We start from the raw sequence: 24,461 nt of genomic DNA, 5'->3' as shown, positions 1-24,461 counted from the left end.
GCGCGTCGCACGTTGAGACTGGCTCGGCAACTCTCAGCCAATCATTGAGGCCACGTGACTGGCGTGACACAGGCAGACGACAGCTCAGGATTACTTCACTGGGAAAGCTCACACAAGGCGGCTGGTCCGTCTTGTTTCTCCCTGAGATTTTTTTGTTTTTTAGACTTTTCGAAGTGTGTTCAATGTCCATTTTGTTTCACCAACGGAATCTAACGATTGTTTTCACCCCCACTGTGTTTTCGTGTCCACCATTGAGTGTCAAAGAACAGTAAAAACCATGTCTTCAAGTTCCGTAGAAGAGCTGGCTCTCTCGGATTTGGACAGGTGAGTGTCCCGTTTCTGAACCTCGTAAAAGTACGGGGTCGGCCTTGTCGCTGTCGCCATTTTGAGACAGATAGCAAACTTCGTTGTGTAAGCTGCCTGTTGACTTTCATTCTGAATTTAGAGACCAATAGATACAGCAGAATAGTATAGTAGCACTGTTTGTTGTTTTAATCATCGATCCATTCACAGGTAAGGTCGGGTGGGGTGGATGGGGGGGGGGGGTGTACGTGTGATAAGAACCACGCCCATGGCCAAGGAAGTAAACTTCCTCCTTGATAAGCCCACTGGCCTTTCAGCTAAAGTTGACAGGCCTCTTGTTTGGAAAGCTTTGGTGGTTATGAAACAGATCCCATTATTTAAAAGCGTAGCTAAACCAAAAAACAACAACAAAAAACAAACAAAAAAAAACAATAAAAATAGGAACTGGGAAGAAAAAAAGGCATAGCTTTCTTTTACAGTCATTGTTTCTGTGTGCTTTATACTGAGAAGAAAAGTTTTCCTTGTCACAAAAAAAGGGAAACTGTAGGTGGAAGGAAAAATTATACCTCTGTCTTCACCCCTCCCTGCGCTCCCCTCCCCGCCCTGTCTCTGTGTTTGTCAGTCTGTCTGCCTCTGTCTCTGTCTCTGTGTTTGTCAGCCTGTCTGCCTCTGTCTCTGTCTCTCTCTCTCTCTCTCTCACACACACACACACACACACACACACACACACAGACAGAAAATTTATTCGTTTTTTTTTGTTAATACTGTAATGCAGGCGAATTACAGAAGTGTTGACATGTCTCTCTCTCATTTGGTATCACTTCGTGTTGTGCTTACTTGTCCGCGTTTGTGTTAGATGGTATGTTGAAAAAGACAGCTGTCATGTACGATTACTCCTCTTGCTATTCCATTCTTTCGTTCATTGTCTTTCCTCTTGTTCTGTTTGTGCTTACGTTCGTTGTCTTTCCTCTTGTGTTCGTTGTCTTTCCTCTTGTTCTCTTTGTGTTTACGTTCGTTGACTTTCCTCTTGTTCTGTTTGTACTTACGTTCGTTGTCTTTCCTCTTGTGTTCGTTGTCTTTCCTCTTGTTCTGTTTGTGCTTACGTACGTCGAACCCCGATCCCCCCATCCCCCGGCCTCCGTCACTCTCCTCACTTCTTCCCGTTTTCTCCCTGTGCTTATGTGTATGTCCTCTGTCGTCCTCTCCTCTCTCTCCCTCTCCTCTCTCTCCCTCTCCTTTCCCCGTACGTCTGTGCCTAGAGCTGTCTCCCTCCCCCCCCCTCCCCCATCTCTCTCTCCCGCGGATTGTGTGTGTGCGTGTGTGTGTATTTGCTTGCGTGCGTGCGTTTATGTGTATAAAAGAGGTTGCGAGATGGTGACAGTGATCGATAAAATAAAGAATGAACGTATTCAGTTACGTTTACAACTTTCATCAACCAGTTGGTTTTTGTTGGGTTTTTGTGTGTTTTTGTGTTTGTTGTTTGTTTGTTGTTGTTTACAGGATTTATCGTAAGGCTTGGTTTGACAGAGCTTAAGTACTGAGGAATTTCATGAATCGAGTATTCATAATCAAATAACTTCAACTGAAACATGGGGGATTTCAACTCCATTAACTTGCATACTCATAACTTTAGACATCAGAATCAAACTACGACCCCCCCCCCCCCCCCCCCCCCCCCCCCACCTCCTCCCTCCACCCACCCTGCCCTTCAGCATCCCTCCTCCCTTCAAAAATAGATAAGGCGAGGGGTGCTTATTCTTACCGCAGTTGTACGTACACTTGCGCGCGCGCGCACGCACACACACACACACACACACACACACACACACACACACACACACACACACACACATCACAGGCTCATATACATACACAATTTCGAGCTTTATTTTGATAGCTTATCTTATTCAGTTATTGGAGTATCTCTTATCGCCTGGGCAATAGGTGCAGATGCACTTTCATTTCGGGTTTTATGGACCAAAGAACCACACGGCACCAGGGCTCACACACTGTGACTTAGCTTTTTAAAGTTTAGATATTTGAAAAAAAAAAAAAAAAAAGTAACTTATTTTCTTGAAGATATTATTTTCTTTAGTTACCCAATTTTGTTGAAGTTTTTATTTCATTTGAGCTCTTTCACTGATAAACAAAAAGAATAAATTGTAGACCTGTATGACTGATAAATCGCAACAGCGAAACATTTCATCTGAAGAAGAAACGAAATTGAAGTAATGATTTAGAAATCAGCGAATAAATAAATGAATAAATAACTGAATGACTAAATAAAGGTCCCGAGTAGAGCTTTTCTAACCAAATTCACAGTTCTCATTTATGCACCAGACGGCGTTTCATACAAAGGGCATAAGCCGGAACTTAAAATATCAATCCTTTCATCCTGGATTCTTGGCGAAAGTTTGAAAACATTCGTGGCCTTTGGGGTTTTGAGAGTTTCAGAATTTTTTGATATATATAATTTTGTGATTGAAATTTTGTAAGAACCCTTGGCCACATTATGGAATTGATAATAATCGGTGGAATGAAAGCCGAAGAAGGAAGGAAAGATCAAACGGGAAATTTACCTTGAGGATTGATTGAGACATCTATTTCAGAGAATTACATGCAATGGCAGTGAATGGTGTGCGTGCATGCGTACAGTGCGTATGCTTGCTTGTGGTTTGGTAGGCGTGTGTTGATGCGACATGAGCCGAGTTGTAGTCCACGTTTGTTCTCTGGATCAGTTTGCCCCTCCCGTTCGGTCCACCCTCTCCACACATTGGGAATTAAGTTTCACATGGTCTGTTTGCACGTTATGAGTACGATGACTTGCTATAAAACTCGTAAAAACAATTTTTTTTTTCCTTGGAGTGTGCATGTCTTTATCCATAGTGATGATGATACCTTGGTGATGTTTAAATAGTTTCTCTTGCTATTTCTATGGACCCTAGGTGATGATGGTAATGGTGACAGTTTCAAGAAGGTATCAGAACATGCATACTGATCAGATCCACATATGTGTGGAAGAATCAACAAAGAAGAAAAAAACAAAAAACAAAAAACACCCCCAAAATAAAAAACAAAACAACAACCCCCCAAAAAACAAAAAAACAACAAAAAACAAAAAAAACCCACCAACCAACAAACAAAAGCCAACAACTAAAACAAGACAACAACAAAAACCAGCAAATGCATGAACTGCGCCCATAAACCCAACGCGCGAGCTGAGAGCCCACCCTTTTTTTGATATGATTTGACGATAGTAATGATAGTGACGATGGTGACGACAGTAACGATGATGACGATGGTGACGATAGTAAGTAGTTTCTCTTTTATCTGTCGTTTCGCCAGGTCCAACAAAGGTGCCTCCAAGCAGAGGCGGGACCTGATCAATGCAGAAATAGCAATCATGCGTGACCTGCTGCCGCTCACAGAGTCGGCCCGTCAGAGACTGTCGCAACTGCAAGTCATGTCGTTGTCGTGTGTCTTCATCCGCAAATGCAACGTCTTGCGACAACGTGAGTATGCCTGTACATATGTAATAATAATGATGAAAATTCATTTTTATACACCACTATAATACAAGCATAAGCAATCTCTAAGCGCTTTACAAATCCAGGTATATAAAGGTATATAAGGCGGTTCGTTTGGAATTTTGGGTATGAGGGGCACTTTGTGTCAAAGCGGCGATTTTCTTGTAATGAAACCAGTATGATCAATACTTCATGCGAACTTTTGCCTAAAAAGCATATATGTGCACGCTTTGCAGTGTTTGAGATAAAACACTTAAAAACAGTGTCGGATATTCCATATCTGAATTGCTGAATTGCAGAGTTCACAGAGGGGGGGGGGGGGGGAGATTTCATGATAACGCATTTTCTTCGTCCTTAAAAAAAAAGTTTAATCGTATGAAGCCTCGGTGTGAGTGTTTGTGAGCGTGTCAGCATGTGTGAGAGAAATAGTTTATCTTTTTAAACACAAATTTAAAGTGATGAAATTAAAGCGATAGGGAAAATTGGGATTCATGTGTATTAACGCTTGTCATATATCACGAATAACTTTTTTTTTTTAATTCTTTTCAGTTTTTTCGTCACTACCAGTGGAAGACGATGCCCCCAAAATGTGCGACTTTTCTCAGGTGAGCAAACGGTGTTGTATATTTTGTCTGAGTGCGCTCGCGCAGGTGTGTTTGTTTGCAAGTCTGCCCGTCTGTCGGTCTGTTGTATGTACGCGCGCGCACAAACATGCACTATGCATGCACATAATAAACGCACAAAACCTGTATGCACAACCACATTAATCTCTTTTTCTTTCCCCACCCCTCCTCTCCCTTTCTTTCTCTCCCCTGTCTGTCTGGATCCCCGCACTCACACCCTCACCGCCCCTGAGTAATGTCTCCATGGAATGCCTGCCTCCCTGTGAGCTGTTAGCTGTAAGATATATGTAGGTATGAACGAAAGATTACCAATCCAAGATATATGTAGGTATGAACGAAAGATTCCCAATCCCATGATTAGCAGAATGTGTACAGTTGTAGAAAGTGAACTTACACAACAGTTGGTATTTATATGCATGAATATATCACGGTGAAGCACATCATATTGTAGTTTGGCAATGCTGTGCCTGGATACATTAATGGCATTTCATGTTGTGTTGGCACTCTACGTTAAGACGTGAACCGCTAGAGTTGACAGCAGCCTGGGGACAAGATCGCCTCGTATACTACCACTTTAGTTTTATATCGGCCGTAAACGCGGGGCCTTATGAATAATTCTTGGTCGTGTGTCTTTGACATCTCCAGGCAGTGGGGGATATGAACCACTTTGTTTCGCTTAACATCTTGCGGCCCCATGCATGTGCTATGGCGGATATCATCCAGATTTCTCCCTTGGATTTTACTGGCTATGAAAACACGGACGAATTGCTTTACGTGAAGTCCAGCTCCGTGAAACCAAGTGTAGCCATGTCACAGATTTAAATGACCGTCATATCTGCCTGGTCTCACGATGGAGGAAATACATACATTTGCATGCTAATTTGCATCCGGGTGCAATCAGAGCCATGGATGTTTTTAAAGTACGAAAGGTTCGGCGAATATCAGGTTTTCCCCAATATCGTTTAGAAAGATCTGGGAGAAGATAATTATGTGGCTTAAAAAAATGAAAATAAAGAATACGCTGTGCAGAAATGAAGACAGAACAGGCAGTGAGTGCTGTGAACAGGGACGATGGCAGATGGAAGAAGCAAAAAGCTGACGGAGGATACACGGCCGGGGGGTCTTGATCTTGGAACTACAGTCATGAAACAAGTTGTTTTCCAGACTGATATGATTCATCAGTTAACACGCCTGTTTCCTGCTCATGCAACTCTCTCTCTCTCTCTCTCTCTCTCTCTCTCTCTCTCTGTCCCTCTCACTGTCTCTTTTTTCTCTCTCTTTCTCTCTCTCTCTCACACACACACACACACACACACACCCTACTCAGCCCTTCTGCCCCACTGAAGACAGCACTCTGTCAAATCCCTCGACACCTAATACCCCGTCCCCCGAACGTCACCAAAAGCCAGTGTACTGCGGCAGTACAGGCAGGGACCATACCTGTTTTAAAAAAAAAACCACACAAAAACCCGCTGCTGTTGACACTGCAAAGTGAAACACCGACGACGCGAGAGCGGCGCGTCGCCATGGCAGCCGCGCACGAAAATAGCTCCGTTGACGTCAGTAGCTTGGCAAGTAACGCCTCAGGGGTGGCGGTAAATGGCCGGTACAACAACAGGAAATAGGCCGTGGGAGACCAAAGAAGGGGTTGGGGGGGAACAGGTTAGCAAAGTGGTGTGGGGGGTGGGGGGTGCATAGAAAGTCAGGTGAGGTTGGAGATGGGGGTGGGGGGCGGGATTCGGGATGGAAGGGGGAGCACAGGTTGAAAGGTGTGGAGGTAGAGGACGTGGTGGAGGGGAGCACAGGTTGAAAGGTGTGGAGGTAGAGGACGTGGTGGAGGGGAGCACAGGTTGAAAGGTGTGGAGGTAGAGGACGTGGTGGAGGGGAGCACAGGTTGAAAGGTGTGGATGTAGAGGACGTGGTGGAGGGGAGCACAGGTTGAAAGGTGTGGAGGTAGAGGACGTGGTGGAGGGGGAGTTGGAAAAACCACAGGTGAGGCCCAGTCGGCCATTACAAAGTGATTGCTCGCACGTTTTTGTTTTTGTTTTTTTTGTTTTTTTTTAATAACTTTTTTAAAATTTAATTTATTTATTTATTATTTATTAATTTTTTATTATCTTTTTATTATTTATATATATATATATATTTTTTTTTTATTATCTTTTTTTAATCAAGGCCTGACTAAGCGCGTTGGGTTACGCTGCTGGTCAGGCATCTGCTTGGCAGATGTGGTGTAGCGTGTATGGATTTGTCCGAACGCAGTGACGCCTCCTTGAGCTACTGATACTGCTCGCACGTACCCCCATCTCCGCGGTGTTTGCGATTAAGTGGCAACGGCAAACGAGAACTATTTCGTCAGTGTGGCGGACAGAACCAGAGCAAGACATAACTAAAACACGGAGTGCGGGAAATAATTACACAAACCGTGTCTCTCCCGCGGTACCGCCAGTTTTCCCGCTGCGACTCAGTTTATTTTGACATTGAATAACGGACACCCGCAAGGAAAAAAATAAATACATAGAAACATACAAGATTAACAAGCATGAGAGCTATATGCTGCAATGAAGAAACGAAGAAAAAAATTGGGAGTGGGGATGGGGTGTTTAATATTATCTGTACACGAACACAAAGTAGTAAGAACAAGGGGGTGGGGGGTGGGGGGACTGGTTTGAGTTCGGTCGTACCATTCAGTAAGCCGTAAGAATTAAACCCGTTTTTTGACTATTTGTCGCTATTGCGATTTAAAGAACAAAAAACAAACTTTTCTGTTATTGTGATTAAAAAAAAAAAAAAAATCTGTAAGCGTTTCTCGAAGGCGTATCAGTTTGAAAACATTTTCATTTTCCATTGACCCGCAGTTTGAAATAGACACGACTACGATCGCCCCCCTCCCTCCCCCGCCTCCCTCTCTCTCTCTTTCCTCTCTCGCAAATACACACACACACACACACACACACACACACACACACACACACAGAGGTAAATGTGTGACTGAGGTGCGTCCTTGTCATCAGAAGCATCCAGCACACTGGCTGAACAGGATCCGAGGGCGGTGTTGTCACGTGATCACCCGTGGGACGGATGAATAATAGGTTAACTGAGCCAGGCAAGGTTGCTACTTGGGGGCGGGGGCTGACAGGGGGAAGTGGAGGTGGGAGGTTTAAGAGCAGGGTGGTGATGGTGGTAGAGATAGTGTGCTGGGATGGGACGAGCTCGCAACGTGCTGCTGATTTTTTTTTTTTTTTTTTTTTTAAGGAAAAAGATTAAAGATAAGTGTGTGTGTGTGCGCGCGCGCGTGCGTTGGTGTGTGATTTTCAGTCCAGTTTAGCCTCATTTCAGTGTATCGTGTACAGTTAATGATTTGAATGACTGGTGGTTGGGAACAGCCGGTCGGAAACTGAACAGGTGCATCGCAAAGATTTGAGTTTCTTTTACTCTGACTTAACATGGTAACCTTGACCCAAGGCCAAAGGAATATGTCATAATCACTTTGAAATGGTCGATAGGTTTTTACATTAAAGTTAGGTCACATGTACCGTTTTCGACCGACTTTATCGTCATGAAATCGCAAGATGCAATGCAGCACTTGTTTGCTTGTTTTAACCTGGGAACTTTTGACTGGAACTGAACAGTTTATGTTAATGTGTCATGGCCGCGGGAGCCTCTGAATCAGATGGGGAAAATCCTAGTGTTACGACTGCGATTTTTGTTTTTTAACAATCGTGATCAGGTGTGAAAGATCGTGTTACTTTGTTAAACATTTCAGCCATATATTTGACAATGAAAAATCCACTCCCACTCTCTGTTCTATTGAATTTCTAATTCTTTGGTGTAAGAGGAAAAAACACGAACCGGATCTTTCTAACTATTCGTTCGTTCCAGAAAGCCAGCAGCCCTGGAGGTATGATTGAAAGCAACACTGATGAAATCATGACCTTTATGATTGAAAGCAACACTGATGAAATCATGACCTTTATGATTGAAAGCAACACTGATGAAATCATAACCTTTATGATTGAAAGCAACACTGATGAAATCATAACCTTTATGATTGAAAGCAACACTGATGAAATCATGACCTTTATGATTGAAAGCAACACTGATGAAATCATGACCTTTATGATTGAAAGCAACACTGATGAAATCATGACCTTTATGATTGAAAGCAACACTGATGAAATCATAACCTTTATGATTGAAAGCAACACTGATGAAATCATAACCTTTTTGATTGAAAGCAACACACTGATGAAATCATAACCTTTATGATTGAAAGCAACACTGATGAAATCATAACCTTTTTGACTGAAAGCAACACACTGATGAAATCATAACCTTTATGATTGAAAGCAACACTCATGAAATCATAACCTTTTTGATTGAAAGCAACACACTGATGAAATCATAACCTTTATGATTGAAAGCAACACTCATGAAATCATAACCTTTTTGATTGAAAGCAACACTCATGAAATCATAACCTTTTTGACTGAAAGCAACACTCATGAAATCATAACCTTTTTGACTGAAAGCAACACTCATGAAATCATAACCTTTTTGATTGAAAGCAACACATGAAATCAACCTTTTTGACTGAAAGCAACACTCCTGAAATCATAACCTTTATGATTGAAAGCAGCACTCATGAAATCATAACCTTTTTGATTGAAAGCAACACATGAAATCAACCTTTTTGACTGAAAGCAGCACTCATGAAATCATAACCTTTTTGATTGAAAGCAACACTCATGAAATCATAACCCTTTTGATTGAAAGCAACACTCATGAAATCATAACCCTTTTGATTGAAAGCAACACTCATGAAATCATAACCTTTTTGATTGAAAGCAACACACACATGAAATTATAACCCTTTTGATTGAAAGCAACACTCATGAAATCATAACCCTTTTGATTGAAAGCAACACTCATGAAATCATAACCTTTTTGATTGAAAGCAACACACTCATGAAATCATAACCTTGATGATTGAAAGCAACACTGATGAAATCATAACCTTTTTGACTGAAAGCAGCACTCATGAAATCATAACCCTTTTGACTGAAAACAACACTCATGAAATCATAACCCTTTTGATTGAAAGCAACACACTCATGAAATCATAACCTTTATGACTGAAAGCAACACTCCTGAAATCATAACCTTTTTGACTGAAAGCAACACTCATAAAATCATAACCTTTTTGACTGAAAGCAACACTCATGAAATCATAACCTTTATGACTGAAAGCAACACTGATGAAATCATAACCTTTTTGACTGAAAGCAGCACTCATGAAATCATAACCTTTTTGACTGAAAGCAACACTCATGAAATCATAACCTTTTTGACTGAAAGCAACACTCATGAAATCATAACCTTTTTGACTGAAAGCAACACACTCATGAAATCATAACCTTTTGGACTGAAAGCAACACTCATGAAATCATAACCTTTATGACACACACACACACACACACACACACACACACACACACACACACACACACACACACACAGAGATGTAAACACTCAGTAGGATAAAGATGAGAAGAGGAAAACCGATGTGGAGAACAGAGCGTCGTGTCCCCCTTTGCAAACTAACAACGCAGAACTTACTTAATATGACAAGTGGAGGTTCTAGATCTGCTGTACTTCAACGTGTTTGTCCTCTGAAGCATGCAGTAACCCGGATGACAGTGTAAAAGCCATCCTCGCGAGGTCATTCTGAGGTCACATAAAAGCACTAAATCTCATTACGTTCCAGTAGCTCGTATGTCTGTCGCATCTGTATGGGAGAACAGGCCACGTCAAGAAGACAAGAGAGTGATTCAGAGAACAGGAGTACCTGGGCATTAGCATACTACTTTGTCATTGAGAGTGTGGCTCAGTGTTTATTGCCAACGTGAAGAACGGCGGAATAATTTACAGGTGGCAGAGTAATGAGGGGGTGGGGGATACACGGGCAACAAGGAATAGAAGAGAAAAACAACTGTACAGAGTATTTGAGAACACACACACACACTCTCTCTCTCTCTCTCTCTCTCTCTCTCTCTCTAAGTAGACAACGCTTTAACCACAAATCTCGTGAATGTATTGTTTTTCTTTAACTGCTCCCCCATACCCCTCCCCCCATACACACACACACAGACACACACACTTAGTATTATTATTATTTTTGATCACCCTCTCATGCATTAATTCTTCTTTTGATTTCCCAGTCTTCTCTCAGGCACGAAATTCGTCAGACTGTCTGAAATCATAATGGAGCCGAAAGATTTGGAAAGTGACATTTCTCAGCATAGTTTTACATACGGTTGTGCAGGCATCGCAGCAGTTTCAGACCGGAAAAGAAATTCTGTCTCATCGCCCGTCTGCCTTTTCGTTAGCCATTTTCTGCCCCACATTCACACATTCATGCGTGAGAGAGAGAGAGAGAGAGAGAGGGGGGGGGGTGTCTTTACAAAGTCAAAAGATAATAAAATCGGGCATTGACGATGTTGAAAGGTGATAACGATGTGTCCATTGTGCAGGCTTTGACGGGCTTCCTCCTCATTACCACACGGGAGGGCAAGCTGGTCTACATCTCGGAAAATGTCACCGACTATTTGGGACATTCAATGGTAAGCCAGAACCCCCGCCCCCCAGCCCCCTCCCCCCCCCCCTCCCGCCCACTCCGTTCCTGTTGGTGACCTTTTCCCTTTTCCTGCTGAATTTTTCGGACCAATTTTGCGCTCGTTTCCCCACTCCCCAAGCTCCCAAGCTTCCAATTTTCCCTGCATTAAGAGGTCATTAGAGGGCGCCATGGACTTGTGAAGCAGATGTTTGTCGGGTTGTGAAATGTGATAATCTGTGCTGTTATCGTGCTGGAGGGGCTGGTGTTTAGAGAAAGGGGAGGTTCGTTGATAGCGGAAAACGATAATGTAGATGTTTTTCGGCTTGTTATAGGAAAATAACAAATGCCCTTCTGACGGAGGTAATGTGCAGGATCACCGGCGACGGTTGCGCAATGTGAAGACATTTGTTTCTTTTTGAATTGTACATGGCTGTCCACATGAACTGTGCAGGGGAAAGTGTGATACAATACTGGATAGTACATGCTGTGAGTATTAGTACAGAACACTACTGAATAGAAAATTTATATTGTTTATAGTACTGGGGGGGAAAATTGTGTGTGGTGTAAGAATGCAAAGTATGCAGTGCAGTCCGCACAATGTACAATACTGAACACAATCAGTTTTGTACTAAAAATTGCAGTACAGCTTGCAATATACAATACAGTACAAAAACAGGTAAAAAAAACAACAACAACAACAATAAAAGACACAAATTCAAAGCAAACATGATCACATTTAAATAATCACGTTCAAAACACACACACACACACACACACACACACACACACACACACACACACACACACACACACACACACACAGATAGAGAGAGAGCCAACCAACCAACCAATCAACAACCCTCTCACCCACCTTTCTATTCTCGATGGCGTAGTTGCAACAGTGTTTGAGTTGATCAAACAGTTACAGCTTTTTTTTTCTTTTTCTTTTTTTTCTTTTTTTTTTTAATGACGTCGCCACAGTCATAATATCGCAACCATAACAATAATGCTCAAGCAGGTGACCTCCCATCTTCCAAACATTGACAATTACATACCTTTAAGAAAAAAAAAAAGGGTGGGGGGGATGTGAGTCATTATTACATCACAACGACGACGACAGTGCTGCCATCACGAGGCCCTTACCGTACAGGTGGACATGAAGACGCAAGGGGACAGCCTGTACGACATTGTGGACAAGCGGGACGAGGCCATGGTTCGAGCCCATCTGCTGCAGGGCGGGGCCGCGGAGCCCGATCTCTCCCGGGAGGTGGCTTTCTTCTGCCGCATGAACATGTCCCGCACGCTGAAGCGTCAGTCCGCCTTTGGTGACGTCAAGGTGAGGAATCTACGTCACTGACAGTCAGGGTGGGGGTGGGGGTGGTGAGGAGGGGTGGGGTCGTCTCTGTACGTGGCATTTCGTGTGTGTGTGGTGGTTTTTGTGGGTTTTCTCTCAGGTGTGTGTGTGTGTGGCATTTTGTGTCCTGTGCTAATTTGTCCTGTGGTTCAGTGTTCTATTGCGCAAGGCCATTGTTTGTGCTGTGCTCTCTCTCTCCCTCTCTCTCTCTCTCTCTCTCTCTCTCGCTCTCTGCCCCTCTCTCTCTCTCTCCAGTGAGTGCACTGAGTGTTGCAAGAATGATCGACCGATACATAGTGCAGGCACACAGCCCCATTTCTCCTCCCCTCCACCCCCTCTCCACACACACAAACACCCAGAGCTCAGATGGCATGTGATTCATCACTTGCTATGACATTAGGCGATTACAGTATGACAGCATCAGCATTCACAGTTGTATGTGTTTGTATATATGTGTGTAATATAATTTCTGTGTGTGTGTACTAAAGTTTGTACTTAAACACTCTGTCTCTCTCTCTCTCTGTCTCTCAGTCTCTGTCTCTCTCTCTCAAAATGCCAAACACTTTATGTGCATAGTGTATATACAGGATGTGTATTTGTTCATACAAACAGCAAGCATGCACACACACATGTGCTGGTGGCTGATCGTTTGATAGTCTTCATAATAAACACACACAACACTCTTGACGGATATAAAGGGAGGAAAGAGTGTAAGGAGAAGAAGAGGAGAGAGGAAAGTTAAGTAGACCGAACAGGTATATATGGTGAAGGAGCTGTGATCTTTCTCACGTCCCTCTTCCTCCCACCCCCTCTCTGTCTCTCTCTACCTCCTTCCCTGTCTCTGTCTCTCTCTCTAACCCCCCCCCTCACCCCCAGCTCCCTCTCTCTCAAATGCAGGCATGAACTCACATTGAAATAACTTGAGGATCATACTGAAACCTGTTCCAGTGTTTTGACCTGAAACCACTACCTTGAATAACCCGGATACAAGCCAGTCGCTGGGGCTGCCTGTCGCTTGTAAACCAGTATTCTGTAATGAATACACTGCTGTTGGGTGGTGGTGGTGGTGGGGTGATCTTTTCCTGCACCCTGATTGTGGGGGATTCCATACTAATTTTTCTCTTCCTGCTGAATTTGATTTTGGGGGTTGTGTGTGTGTGTGAGAGAGAATGTGTCAGGTGGTGGTGGTAATGATAGGTGTGATGTGATGGTGGTAGTACTGCACGTGTGTGTGTGAATATTTTAATATAGATGCTGGTGTGTAAAAATTAATGTTCTGTTGTGTGTGTGCTATAGGAATCACACAGTAACAGTCATGAAGGCAACACCTTGTGTTCTTTCTTTCTTTCATCATTTTTTGTGTGTGTGATGAATGTGGATTGTGCACATTGCAAAAGAAAAACCTAATCATGATGATTGTTGTTCATTACAAAATACAAAACAAAAAAGTCTCAAAAAGATGTGTGGGCTGTTTGTGCAGATGCAGTTAAAGCATATCTAATGTATTGCAATAAACCGATCAACAAACAACAGCGACAACAAAAATTTATTGCTTGTGCACAAGGGCATAAAATTTGATTATCCATCTTGGGCATAAAAGATTCAGAGGATAGATGAAAAGTCAGATGCACCATGAAGCTCTTCGTTGGTGTTTTTCTGGTTATATTTACCTATCTGTGAAAGCATTGATATCTACTGTTGACATTACTGGGTCACTTTGCAGGCTGAACAATGTATTATCCTCTTATCATTTCTTTGCTTTTGGGTTATTTATATGTTCACAGTAGTAATCTAAACCATGATACCAAGCTATGAATTCTCATGTCCTCTTGTCACAATGTTTCTGTGTCTGACACATTTACGTATTGTTTCTTCTCAACAAACTGTGTACAGTCTCCTGACTGGACCATAATGCATTCATCATCAGTACATGGCTGTGGTTTGCACTATTTGATTTTATTTAATTTATTTATATTTTTTTTAATTTTTTTTTTTATAACATACTGTCCCTTAACAGCTTCTGGTTCTCCCCTATCTGCTGCATTTTTTTCTTCCCTTCACATTCCCACACTCTTCCACCTCTCTCGTCTTTTCACCCCCTTCACCATCTCAGTCCCTCCTGTAAATTATCAGTTGTCAGAGCTCGTCACCCTTCCCCTCTCCCACTGCTGAAGAATGCTCCGAGCCATACCAAGTCCTTTTGGGCTGTATAACAACAACAACAAAACACACAAAAAAGCACTGGGAGTGTCAGTTATCCTTGTTCCTATGAGGGATATGCAAGGCCATGTATCAATGTATCACATTACCTGGCTGGGGAAAAAGCCTGTTTGTATCTCACCAGACTCGCCCAGAGTAATAATGGATGACGGTTATCTGGGAGATCTTTCTGGTGTGTGTGTGTGTGTGTGTGCATGTGTGTGTGTGCGCATGCGTGCCTGTACCTTTGTGTAATGTGTTTCTATCTTTGTGTGATGTGAGAGGGAAGGAAAGAGCAGAGTAACGGGGAGTGGGTTAATAAGAGGAAATGAGCAACTGCGTGGGTGTGCATGCAGGTGAGTGTGTGTTTGTAACTTTGTGAATGTGTTTGAGCCTGGTGGAGTGGAGTGTTAGTGAGAAAGAGACTTCATGATCTGCGATTATGAACTGTGTGACAGACTTGTTTTTTGGGGGGTTGTAGGCCGATACAGTGATGTGTGACAGCATTTTTGTCTCTGACAAACATTTGACAGTTCAGGACAAAATCACTAAACTCATAAACGTCAGGTGTGACATGGAAATTTTTTCCTTGACATGACCAACTGACACCTGACATGACCTTTAAATGTGTTTTTCAGATGTCCTGTTCAATGGATCATGCTATGTAGAAAACTGGGGATTTGGGTTGAAAATAGATTTTAGAATAAAACCACGTCAGAGTTACTGAATGTGGCATAATTACAAGCAACAGTAATACTCTGGTCAGGATAAAAGTGCCGTATTCACAGAAATGTAAGATTTTGAAGATCTAGTTAAGTCTGGACAGGTAATTTTTCTGGATAATTTTAGGAGATGGGGTGGAGGTTGTGGGTGAAACTTATCTATTTTACTTACTGGAATTGCAGTTCAGTTGATGGTTCATTGTGTATTTTTTTGACATTAGTGTGCATAAATACTGCAAGACTGTTTCCTTGTCTCCCCTCTCCAGTGTATTGTAATGGTGGGATTGGGAAACGTACGGAGGACATTTGTACGACCTGGAGATAATGATTGGGGGAAGTGGGTCAGTGGGCACATTTCAGACATAAAGACCTCTCTGTCATCAAGTGTACTTTGAGCATTTTCTCTTGCCAGGAAAGGGTATGCAGATAAGCCTTGGGGCATGTGCCGAAATCAAATTTCAGTGACACTGTGATTAGCTATAATCATAATTTTCCCAAAAAGCCAATGGCTTCAGGCATTTTACAAGCCTGCATGCATGCCCTCTGCATAAAAAAGTAAGAGGAAAATCTCAATCAATCTCGCACAATGTCACGCAAAATCGGTGAGAGGTGTAAGGCTTCTGAAAGCTTCCCCACTTTTTTTGCCCTCGGTAGCCACATCATCTCTCTTTAGCCGTAATCAGTATTGTCTTGATAATTGGATAGGATTATTCAAGCCCTGTCTCTAACTGTTCCACAACCACCATCATACCCCTAGCCCTCCAGGCTCTGCCCCCAACCCCCCACCCTTACCCTTGTCACTCACCCAGCTCTTCTCACAGCCCGCATAAGAAAGGGGGACAGAACTCATAAACAGCGTGTCAGGAAATGTCTGAATCTTTCTGTTATGAAAGTGAAATCAGTGAAAAGGGAAGAGGAAACATGGCACAAGTTCTTCCTTTTATTTCAGTTCAGCATCACATCAACACAAACAGCCCAAATCGGACAGCAGTTGGGAACGTTTGCATTTAACCACCGCTGACAGGCTGTGGGTCAGTGACGGAGGGAACAGACACTGAAAAGGGACTGAAATTAAACCAGCAGGATGACCACTTAATCTGCTTTTGAAAGAGATGAAGCAGACGGGCGCAATAGCCGAGTGGTTAAAGCGTTGGACTGTCAATCTGAGGGTCCTGGGTTCGAATCAAGGTGACAGCGCCTGGTGGGCAAAGGGTGGAGATTTTTACGATCTCCCAGGTCAACATATGTGCAGACCTGCTGGTGCCTGAACCCCCTTCGTGTGTATATGCAAGCAGAAGATCAAATATGCATGTTAAAGATCCTGTAATCCATGTCAGCGTTCAGTGGGTTATGGAAACAACAACATACCCAGCATGCACCCCCCCGAAAATGGAGCATGGCTGCCTACATGGTGGGATAAAAACGGTCATGCACGTAAAAGCCCACTCGTGTACATGCGAGTGTACGTGGGAGTTGCAGCCCACGAAAAGCAGAAGAAGAAGAGAAAGAGATGAAGCCATACACGTAGACAGATGAAAACAGTTCCCATGAGATCCCCCCTCTCTGTTTGTCAGGTGATGCATGTGAGGGGTCACTTTCTCCCTCTTTCGGGCCCCTCCAGCGACCAGCCTTCACAGCAGCAGCAGCAGAAGTACGTGTTCATGGCCACATGTTCCCCGCTCGTCACACCGGAGCTGAAGGAGAGTCTGATCCAGAGCAACACCTTGGTCTTCAAGACGGTCCATAAGATGGACATGACTTTTCTGGAGGTCACCAAGACGTAAGTGATGGTCGGAGTCCTGTGTGGTGTTTGTGGGTGGGGTCCTCAAATTTGTCTGTCTTGTAGTTAAAGCCCAGATGATGGCAAAGGGGTGTTACAGGACTGTGGTTGGGGCCTTTTGAGGGTGTGACAGGACTGTGGTTGGGGCCTTTTGAGGGTGTGACAGGACTGTGGTTGGGGCCTTTTTAGGGATGAGTTGCGGTGGTCCAGTCCCTCACAACTCCACTGTTAGATCTTATTTCCTTCTCAAATCACCCTCACGCCCCTCCCCCTCCCTCTCCACACCCGTTGTATGAGTGAAGATGTGTGCTGAAATGAATGAATGTGTGCGTGTGTGTGTGTGTGTACACAGACATCTGTGTCACCTATACATTTATCAAAAGGTATGAATGCACACAATGCACACAAACAGGAGGAAAGCTAAGTCTGTGATAAAGGCTTTATGTAAACTATCATATCTTTATGTGGATGAAGCACACCATAGAATTCATCTGCTCGTTGTTACTGTTGTTCTTCACGTAGGTAATGTTGTTACAGCAGTGTGTCACAGTCACATTTTCATATAAGAAGAAACATTATCGATCATGTCTACAACACTTGGACAAAATGTCAGGTGATGATAGCCTTTTCTGGCATTGATGTGTTGCAGTTCCTTTTAGGGATGATCGTGGCATTGCTAAAAATACTTTTCACAGCACTGTGTTAATTAGCAGCTGCTGATATATCTTTTGTTCCTTGGTCAGTAGACATGAGTACTGAACTGTATTATATTTCATGAGGAAAGTGGAATAAGCAGATACATGCTTTTTTTTTTTTTTTACATTCTGCCTGCAATATATAATCTAAGATTCATCAGCTGCAACAGACGGGCGCAATAGCCGAGTGGTTAAAGCGTTGGACTGTCAATCTGAGGGTCCCGGGTTCGAATCACGGTGATGGCACCTGGTGGGTGAAGGGTGGAGATTTTTACGATCTCCCAGGTCAACATATGTGCAGACCTGCTAGTGCCTGAACCCCCTTCGTGTGTATATGCAAGCAGTAGATCAAATACGCACATTAAAGATCCTGTAATCCATGTCGGCGTTCAGTGGGTTATGGAAACAAGAACGTATCCAGCATGCACACCCCTGAAAACGGAGTATGGCTGCCTACATGGCGGGGTAAAAATGGTCATACACGTAAAAGCCCACTCATGTGCATACGAGTGAACGTGGGAGTTGCAGCCCACGAACGAAAAAGAAGAGAAGAAGAAGATCAGCTGCAACAAAAAGTCAGCCAGTGTCAGGACCATATTTTTACTTTTAGATATAACATAGTTATGGTACGGGGTTTCAAGGCCAGGTGTTTACAGTGTAGGAATTCTGTCCCATGGGCTGTGAGGTCTGGTTGAACAATTCAGGCAAACTGGGCCGTTTTTGCAGCTAGAGATAGTTAGTATGCTCAGGTCTGACATTTAGATGAGAAATAAGTGGGTTTAGTATCTTGATAAATGACATTGAAATTGAAACATGGATGTTATAAAGAGTGCACAGAACTGACATGAAAACAGAAGGTGTTGATTTGTGCGTTCAGGGCGGAGCACCACCTGGGTGGTTCCATGGAGGAGATCTGTAAAACATCATGGTACTCCATGCTACACCCTGAGGACATCCATGAGGCCAGGGAGAAACATGTCCTGTGTAAGTCTGGTCACCAGGATGAGCATATAATGTGACATGGTATCTTCACTTGAAAGACATCTTCCAGTCTTTGATTCATATGTGTGATGATTTTAAGCTTAACACAAAAAAAAGAAAGAAAATAAGATGCCTGCAGAAACTAAAGATAAGACGATAACATGCACACACATTCTTTATCTTTGTCTCTTACTCTCCAAGCTCTCTCTCTTTCTCACTCTCTCCCTCACACACACACGCACACGCACACACACAGAGATGTGTTTATATATATATATATATATTTATATATAATATATATATATATATATATAGAGAGAGAGAGAGAGAGAGAGAGAGACATTTGTATGTAGAGAGAGAGAAACTCAGTACATTTCCAGAAAGAGAGAGAAATACTGTACATTTCTTCAAACTGGTGACATTTTTTTCAGTGTGAATTATGCAGTCAAATCATTTACTGGTTATTTTGGTACTATCTCCCTCTCCCCTCTTGTGCCTTGACCAGTGTGTTTGTGCTGCAGTGATGCGAGCCAGCCACGAGGTGGGCTGCATGATGACGGTGAGGCTGCTGACATTGGGTGGTTCCATTCTGTGGGTGAACGTGGTGATGCAAGTGTGCCAGTCTGCTGCCACCCAGAGTGACGACTCCGTCATTGTCTGCATCAACCAGGTCATCAGGTCAGTTATCTGCCTTGCATGCACAAGTAACTGCGTCAGTCATTAGTGCAAAGAATGGACATAATTGTAAATTAAAACCAGTGTGAGAAGGAAAAGTTCAGAGTTGACAAATGGATTTGGGGGGCGGGGATAAGATCATGTGTGCAAAGGTTTTTTTTAATTCATTTATTTATTTGTTGTTTTATTTACAAAAGTGGAGGGGAGGTAGCATCAACAAGTGAAATGCACACAGATGACCAGTTGATATAAAAACAGTGCCTTTGTTGAACTGTTTGCATTCTCAGCATTTTGAACACTTGAAATTGTTGTTTTGGGGGATGAGGGGGGGTGAGGGAGCAAGCTTTCATTAATCATCTCATCGTTATGATTGATGTCATAGACACACATCATTACCACTATTATATCATTGTTACTGTTGCTTGAGAATGTTGCTGGTAAGGGGTGTGTTTCTCTGTCACAGTGAGGAAGAAGGGTACCAGATCCGCATGCAGAGCCACATGTTTGCACTGTACCCGCCTCGCACCGCAGACCTGTGGAGAAACGGTGCACTGAGTCCTCCCCAGCCAGTGCAGACCGACCCTGTCTGCTGGATGCCCGCCACCTCCTCCTCCTCCCCGTCCTCCTCCATTGCTGGAATGCCCAATCCCATGATGCCCTGTCTGACCCCGCATCCCCGTGCACTACCCACAGGTTACATCCGTGGGCAGCAGGCAACCACCGATTATCGCCAGAACTCCCCCTCCTCTCCCCAAACTGCCATGCTCTCTTCATCCGGTCACACTGACAAGCTGAAGCTGATGCTGAAGCGAAAGCTGCAGGGGCCCAGCAAGCCTGCCAAAGTGCCCAAGATGGCCTGGGATGAGACTTCAGGGACCAGTGGAATTTCTGGTAATGGACAGAACTTTGAGCGCTCTGCTGCCACGAGTCCGCAGCAGTCTTCACAGCTCAAGATGAACGGAAATGTGCCGGTAGGATACAGCTGGTCTGGATCCACGCAGGTCATTTCCCAAGCTTCTTTTCACGTTGCCCAGGCCCTTTCTGTGCCAGTTGGCCATCAGCAGAAGGTGAAAGGAACGATGGCGATGACCTCACCAAGTCAGGGCTCCTTGTCGCCCCCACTGTCCACAGTGATGGCCTGTCAGAGCACAGAGCAAGTTGTTCCTCAGGGCGGACTCCCTGTGACTGTCTCTCTGTCTGCTTCATCTCCAGGCACAGAGGCCTCAAGTGGTCCCCTCAAGATGAAAGGCAGGATTGCGCCAGCTTCTGCTGCCGTTCTGAAAGACCTGGAGAAGCTGCCCACTTTTATTCAAGAAAAGAACTTGACAGCTGTGGGGGTAAGCACTGATCCTTGCATCAAGACAGAGCAAAGCACCGGACAGTGTCGCCATGCTGGCAGTTGGAGAGAACTCCCAATCATGGATGCATCTGACATCAAGTCTTTCTTTGACACTCTGGACTTTGCTGAGGATTTCATTTTAAGAAGCAAGGAACGAAAGCAGCAGTGGCAGGTTCCTTTGCCAGAAACATCTGGCGATCCAAAACCTGTGCCAAACGTGAAAGCAGCAGCCCAGATCACGCAGATTGCACATGTCAAACAGGAGGTTGCAGCTATCAACCAAGGCCCCTTTCCTGCATGTCAGCAGCAGCAGCAAATCCAAAAGATGCCAGAGAAAGCTGAACAGCCACAGCAGTCGGAAGTGGACTTCAAGGAACTGGAAGAACTGCTCAGCTTCTTCTCTGGGGACATGACAGCCACCCAGCTGAACCTCGACAGCATGCCGACTTCCCCCGGGGTCAGAGGTGAAGGGGAGGAGCTGGACTCCAGTGGCCAGCACTGCGACAACTTTGAGAGTCAGGTCTGTGGTGCCGGTCACCTTGACCACTTTCTGCTGTCCAGTGCTGGGTTTGACCGCCCCACAGAGGGCTTCAGTCCGGTGTCCTCCTCGGACCTCTCTGGAGATGACGACTGCAGCAGCGAGGAAACTGTGGACAGGCTGTCAGTGCGGAGAGAGGATGGAGAGAAGCATGGCTCTGTCCCTTCCTCGGGCCCCTCCCCACCCCCCTTCCAGCCCCAAACCCCTGAGGACGTTACTGGGATCAGTGAGGAGGATGAGTTGTATCAACTCGATAAGCTCCTGTCCCTGATGGCCTCAGACAATGGTGAGTCGTGCTTGCTGGCAGTCAGTCAGTCTCATTGTAGAGTGCAGATTATGGTGAGTCGTGCTTGCTGGCAGTCAGTCAGTCTCATTGTAGAGTGCAGATTGGTTATTCTTGACAAACAGTTTACAAACCCAGTATCACTAAGCCCTGTTTGAAATATATCTCCTTCACACTGTTTATATTGATATGTAGGTTTACATGACCAGCTAGTGTGATGAAACCAATCAGTATACAGTTTGAAACTTTTTGTTAATAAGAGAAATGTGTATCAAATGATCAGTAATTCGTCCTCTTTCATTTGGAACTTGGTTGTGATCACTTTTCCATGCAGCTTGACAGATGAGTGAGGAAATCCTCTTTCTGCTTTCAGGTGTGATGCTGTCCCTTGACTCGCAGTAGGCCGGTGGTGTAAGCATGCTTGGCAAAGAGCACACTTACTGATTTTCATGTGTATGGCATATTGCCATGTCCAGAAGGGAGGGCGTGCTGCAGGCAGCACTATACCCCCTTCCCCCGACCTGCCGGCCAGGTTCCACAATGTTGCAGTTGGCGACATGCAGTTGGAGTGGTGGACAGCTGGACTGTGAGGACCGTGGGGGCCTGGTGCCACAGGGGTTGCAGAAGGGAGTGCTGGCTGGTCTGGCACTTCGGTCTGTCCCCCCCCTGCCCACTGATGGTCCGTCTCCTGCTGGACAGGGGTTTTGTCAGTGTTTCAGCATCTTGGACTTTGTTGTATTTACTGATAGCATGGAAAATACCTACGTTTGCAATGAATTTGTTGTATTTACCTATATCATGGAAAATACCTATGTTTTCAATGAATACCTATGTATTCAATGATTATTATGCTTGTCATAGGCTGTTGAAATGTGCACCTTTTTTCGTTTCTTTTTTCCAACCTGGAATTTGTTTGAATGAACCTTCTACAAACCATTATGCCTTACTTTAATTTACTCTGTACATACTATTGTCGTCTGTGCTATCATAGTGTAATTTCCCTCTGGGTTGTTTTAATTATTAAACTTCATCTGCAGTTTCACATGTACTTTTCTCTGCCTGTATTCAGATACAGAACTGGTGTGGGTGAACATCAGAAGATTCTTGACTGAACAAAACATGATGTACTGAGTCAAGATACTGTTAACATTTTTTTTTAGGTGTTTACTCACAACAAGGAGACCTGTATGAATCACTTCATTAATTCAGTGGATTTCTAGAAAGAATGGCAGGTGTGCGACCAACTACTGAAATGCCCAGTTGTTTTAATAAAACAAAATTGTCATTTTTTTTTTTTTTCGTCCATGGCACAGATAAACAGGGCATGAAGATTTCACCTTGACAAAAGCAGCACCAGGTTGCATGCATTCAGTTTATGAAATTGTTGCCTATTCTATCTAGTTCATTTACACCCTTTACACAAGTCTTGTGAATGATTTTATTCTCTTACACAGTTTTTACGCAAGCCTTGCAAATGATTTTACCCCAACTTTATTAAACAGATATCACAGAATTTGATTAATCACATGTGTAAGCTGTTGTGTAATTAAACTGTTCTGTTGCATTTTGTTTCACAGTTGTATCATACTTATACTCCACATAATCAATCGTCAAACTGTGTCAGCTCTTGGGCAGTGCAGGACACTTATGCTTACATGCTGGACATTTGATTGTTATAAACCCAAATAAAAGATCTTGCTGTTCATTGTTTGGGGCACACCAGTGCTAATTCATCATACTTTGGCAAACCATAATGCTAATTCATCGTGTGTTTGGCACACATGGTACCATCACATAAGTTCATCTTTTTGATGTACAGTGCAGAATAGTGCTATTGCATCATATTTCTGGCATACCAGACAGTTTTTTTCATGCTGATGGCAAACCATCGTGCTGATACATCCAAAATGGCAGCAGGCTGAGACTTCACTACTCCCCTCCCATACCCTCACCCCCACCAACCCTGTAATGATCATTTCAGTTTTTTTCCTTCTGTGTTTTGGTTTACAGCATAAATGTGCACTGGTGCACAAATGTTTGAATGGCATAAATGTTTCCATATGATGCATATATTTATCACCAATTGTCACAGAAGCATAACTGAAATTTAGATATATAGAAGGCCCATTGAAAAGAAATACAGAATGTAAGAGTATAAATTGAAGACTGGTAAATGTGAAGGCTGTTGGCTTTGTTAATGTGTGATTAGTAATTAAAAAAAGAAAAGAAAAAAAGATAATTTCAAACAGGTTTCTGCTTGATATTGCTACACTTAACATGGCATGCTGATCTTTTCCAGTCCAAATAATACCACACTAGTGTTCAAAGCAAGTGCTGTTCGAAAAGGTGTAATTTTAAATGTGCTTGCAGTTTACCCATCCAGATATCCATGTGGTTGCTAAAATAAGGATATAATTTTATTTTTTTTAAAACAGACAAGGCACTGACAAGCTTCGTTCTACAAAAAGAAGGCTATGGTTTATTTTGTTTTCATTTTCAGTTGTGTATTTTGTGGAAATAGTTGTGTGGTGATTGATGACCCCCATCATTGCACTGACTTAACATTTCCCTCCACCTGTGTATCACCTTGTGTTTTATGTACTCCCTTTTGACAACAGCAGGTTCTCTGTACAGTGCATGCTGGCATGCCCAAGACAGTGACTGCAATGATGCAGTTCACCCATACCTGCCCATTTCCAAGTCCTTTTTGTGTCCTATCAGGAAAGAATTGAGTGAGGTTAAGTTTTGCAGCAGTATTCAGCAGTTTTGTTGTGTCCAAAATAAATGAAAGATACCTAATTGTACAAGAAAAAGATAGCTTCTGGA

General features: G+C 43.5%; 1 protein-coding gene across 1 annotated transcript; it reads left to right on the top strand.

The window, feature by feature from the left end:
- The first annotated feature begins 86 nt into the window (after positions 1 to 86).
- LOC143280775 (uncharacterized) lies at positions 87 to 23,048 on the top strand. Its single transcript, XM_076585450.1, has 10 exons — positions 87 to 324; positions 3,649 to 3,815; positions 4,380 to 4,435; positions 10,987 to 11,076; positions 12,220 to 12,405; positions 16,919 to 17,124; positions 18,697 to 18,803; positions 19,322 to 19,478; positions 19,939 to 21,638; positions 22,009 to 23,048. Exons 1-10 carry the CDS (start codon positions 278 to 280, stop codon positions 22,035 to 22,037), a joined length of 2,745 nt encoding a protein of 914 aa, XP_076441565.1. The 5' UTR covers positions 87 to 277; the 3' UTR covers positions 22,038 to 23,048.
- Positions 23,049 to 24,461: the final 1,413 nt, after the last annotated feature.

The sequence above is a fragment of the Babylonia areolata genome, chromosome 4, assembly GCF_041734735.1.
Source record: "Babylonia areolata isolate BAREFJ2019XMU chromosome 4, ASM4173473v1, whole genome shotgun sequence".
NCBI lineage: Eukaryota > Metazoa > Mollusca > Gastropoda > Neogastropoda > Buccinidae > Babylonia > Babylonia areolata.
Note: the sequence above shows the minus strand (reverse complement) of the source record. Positions and strands in the feature narration are given on the sequence as shown.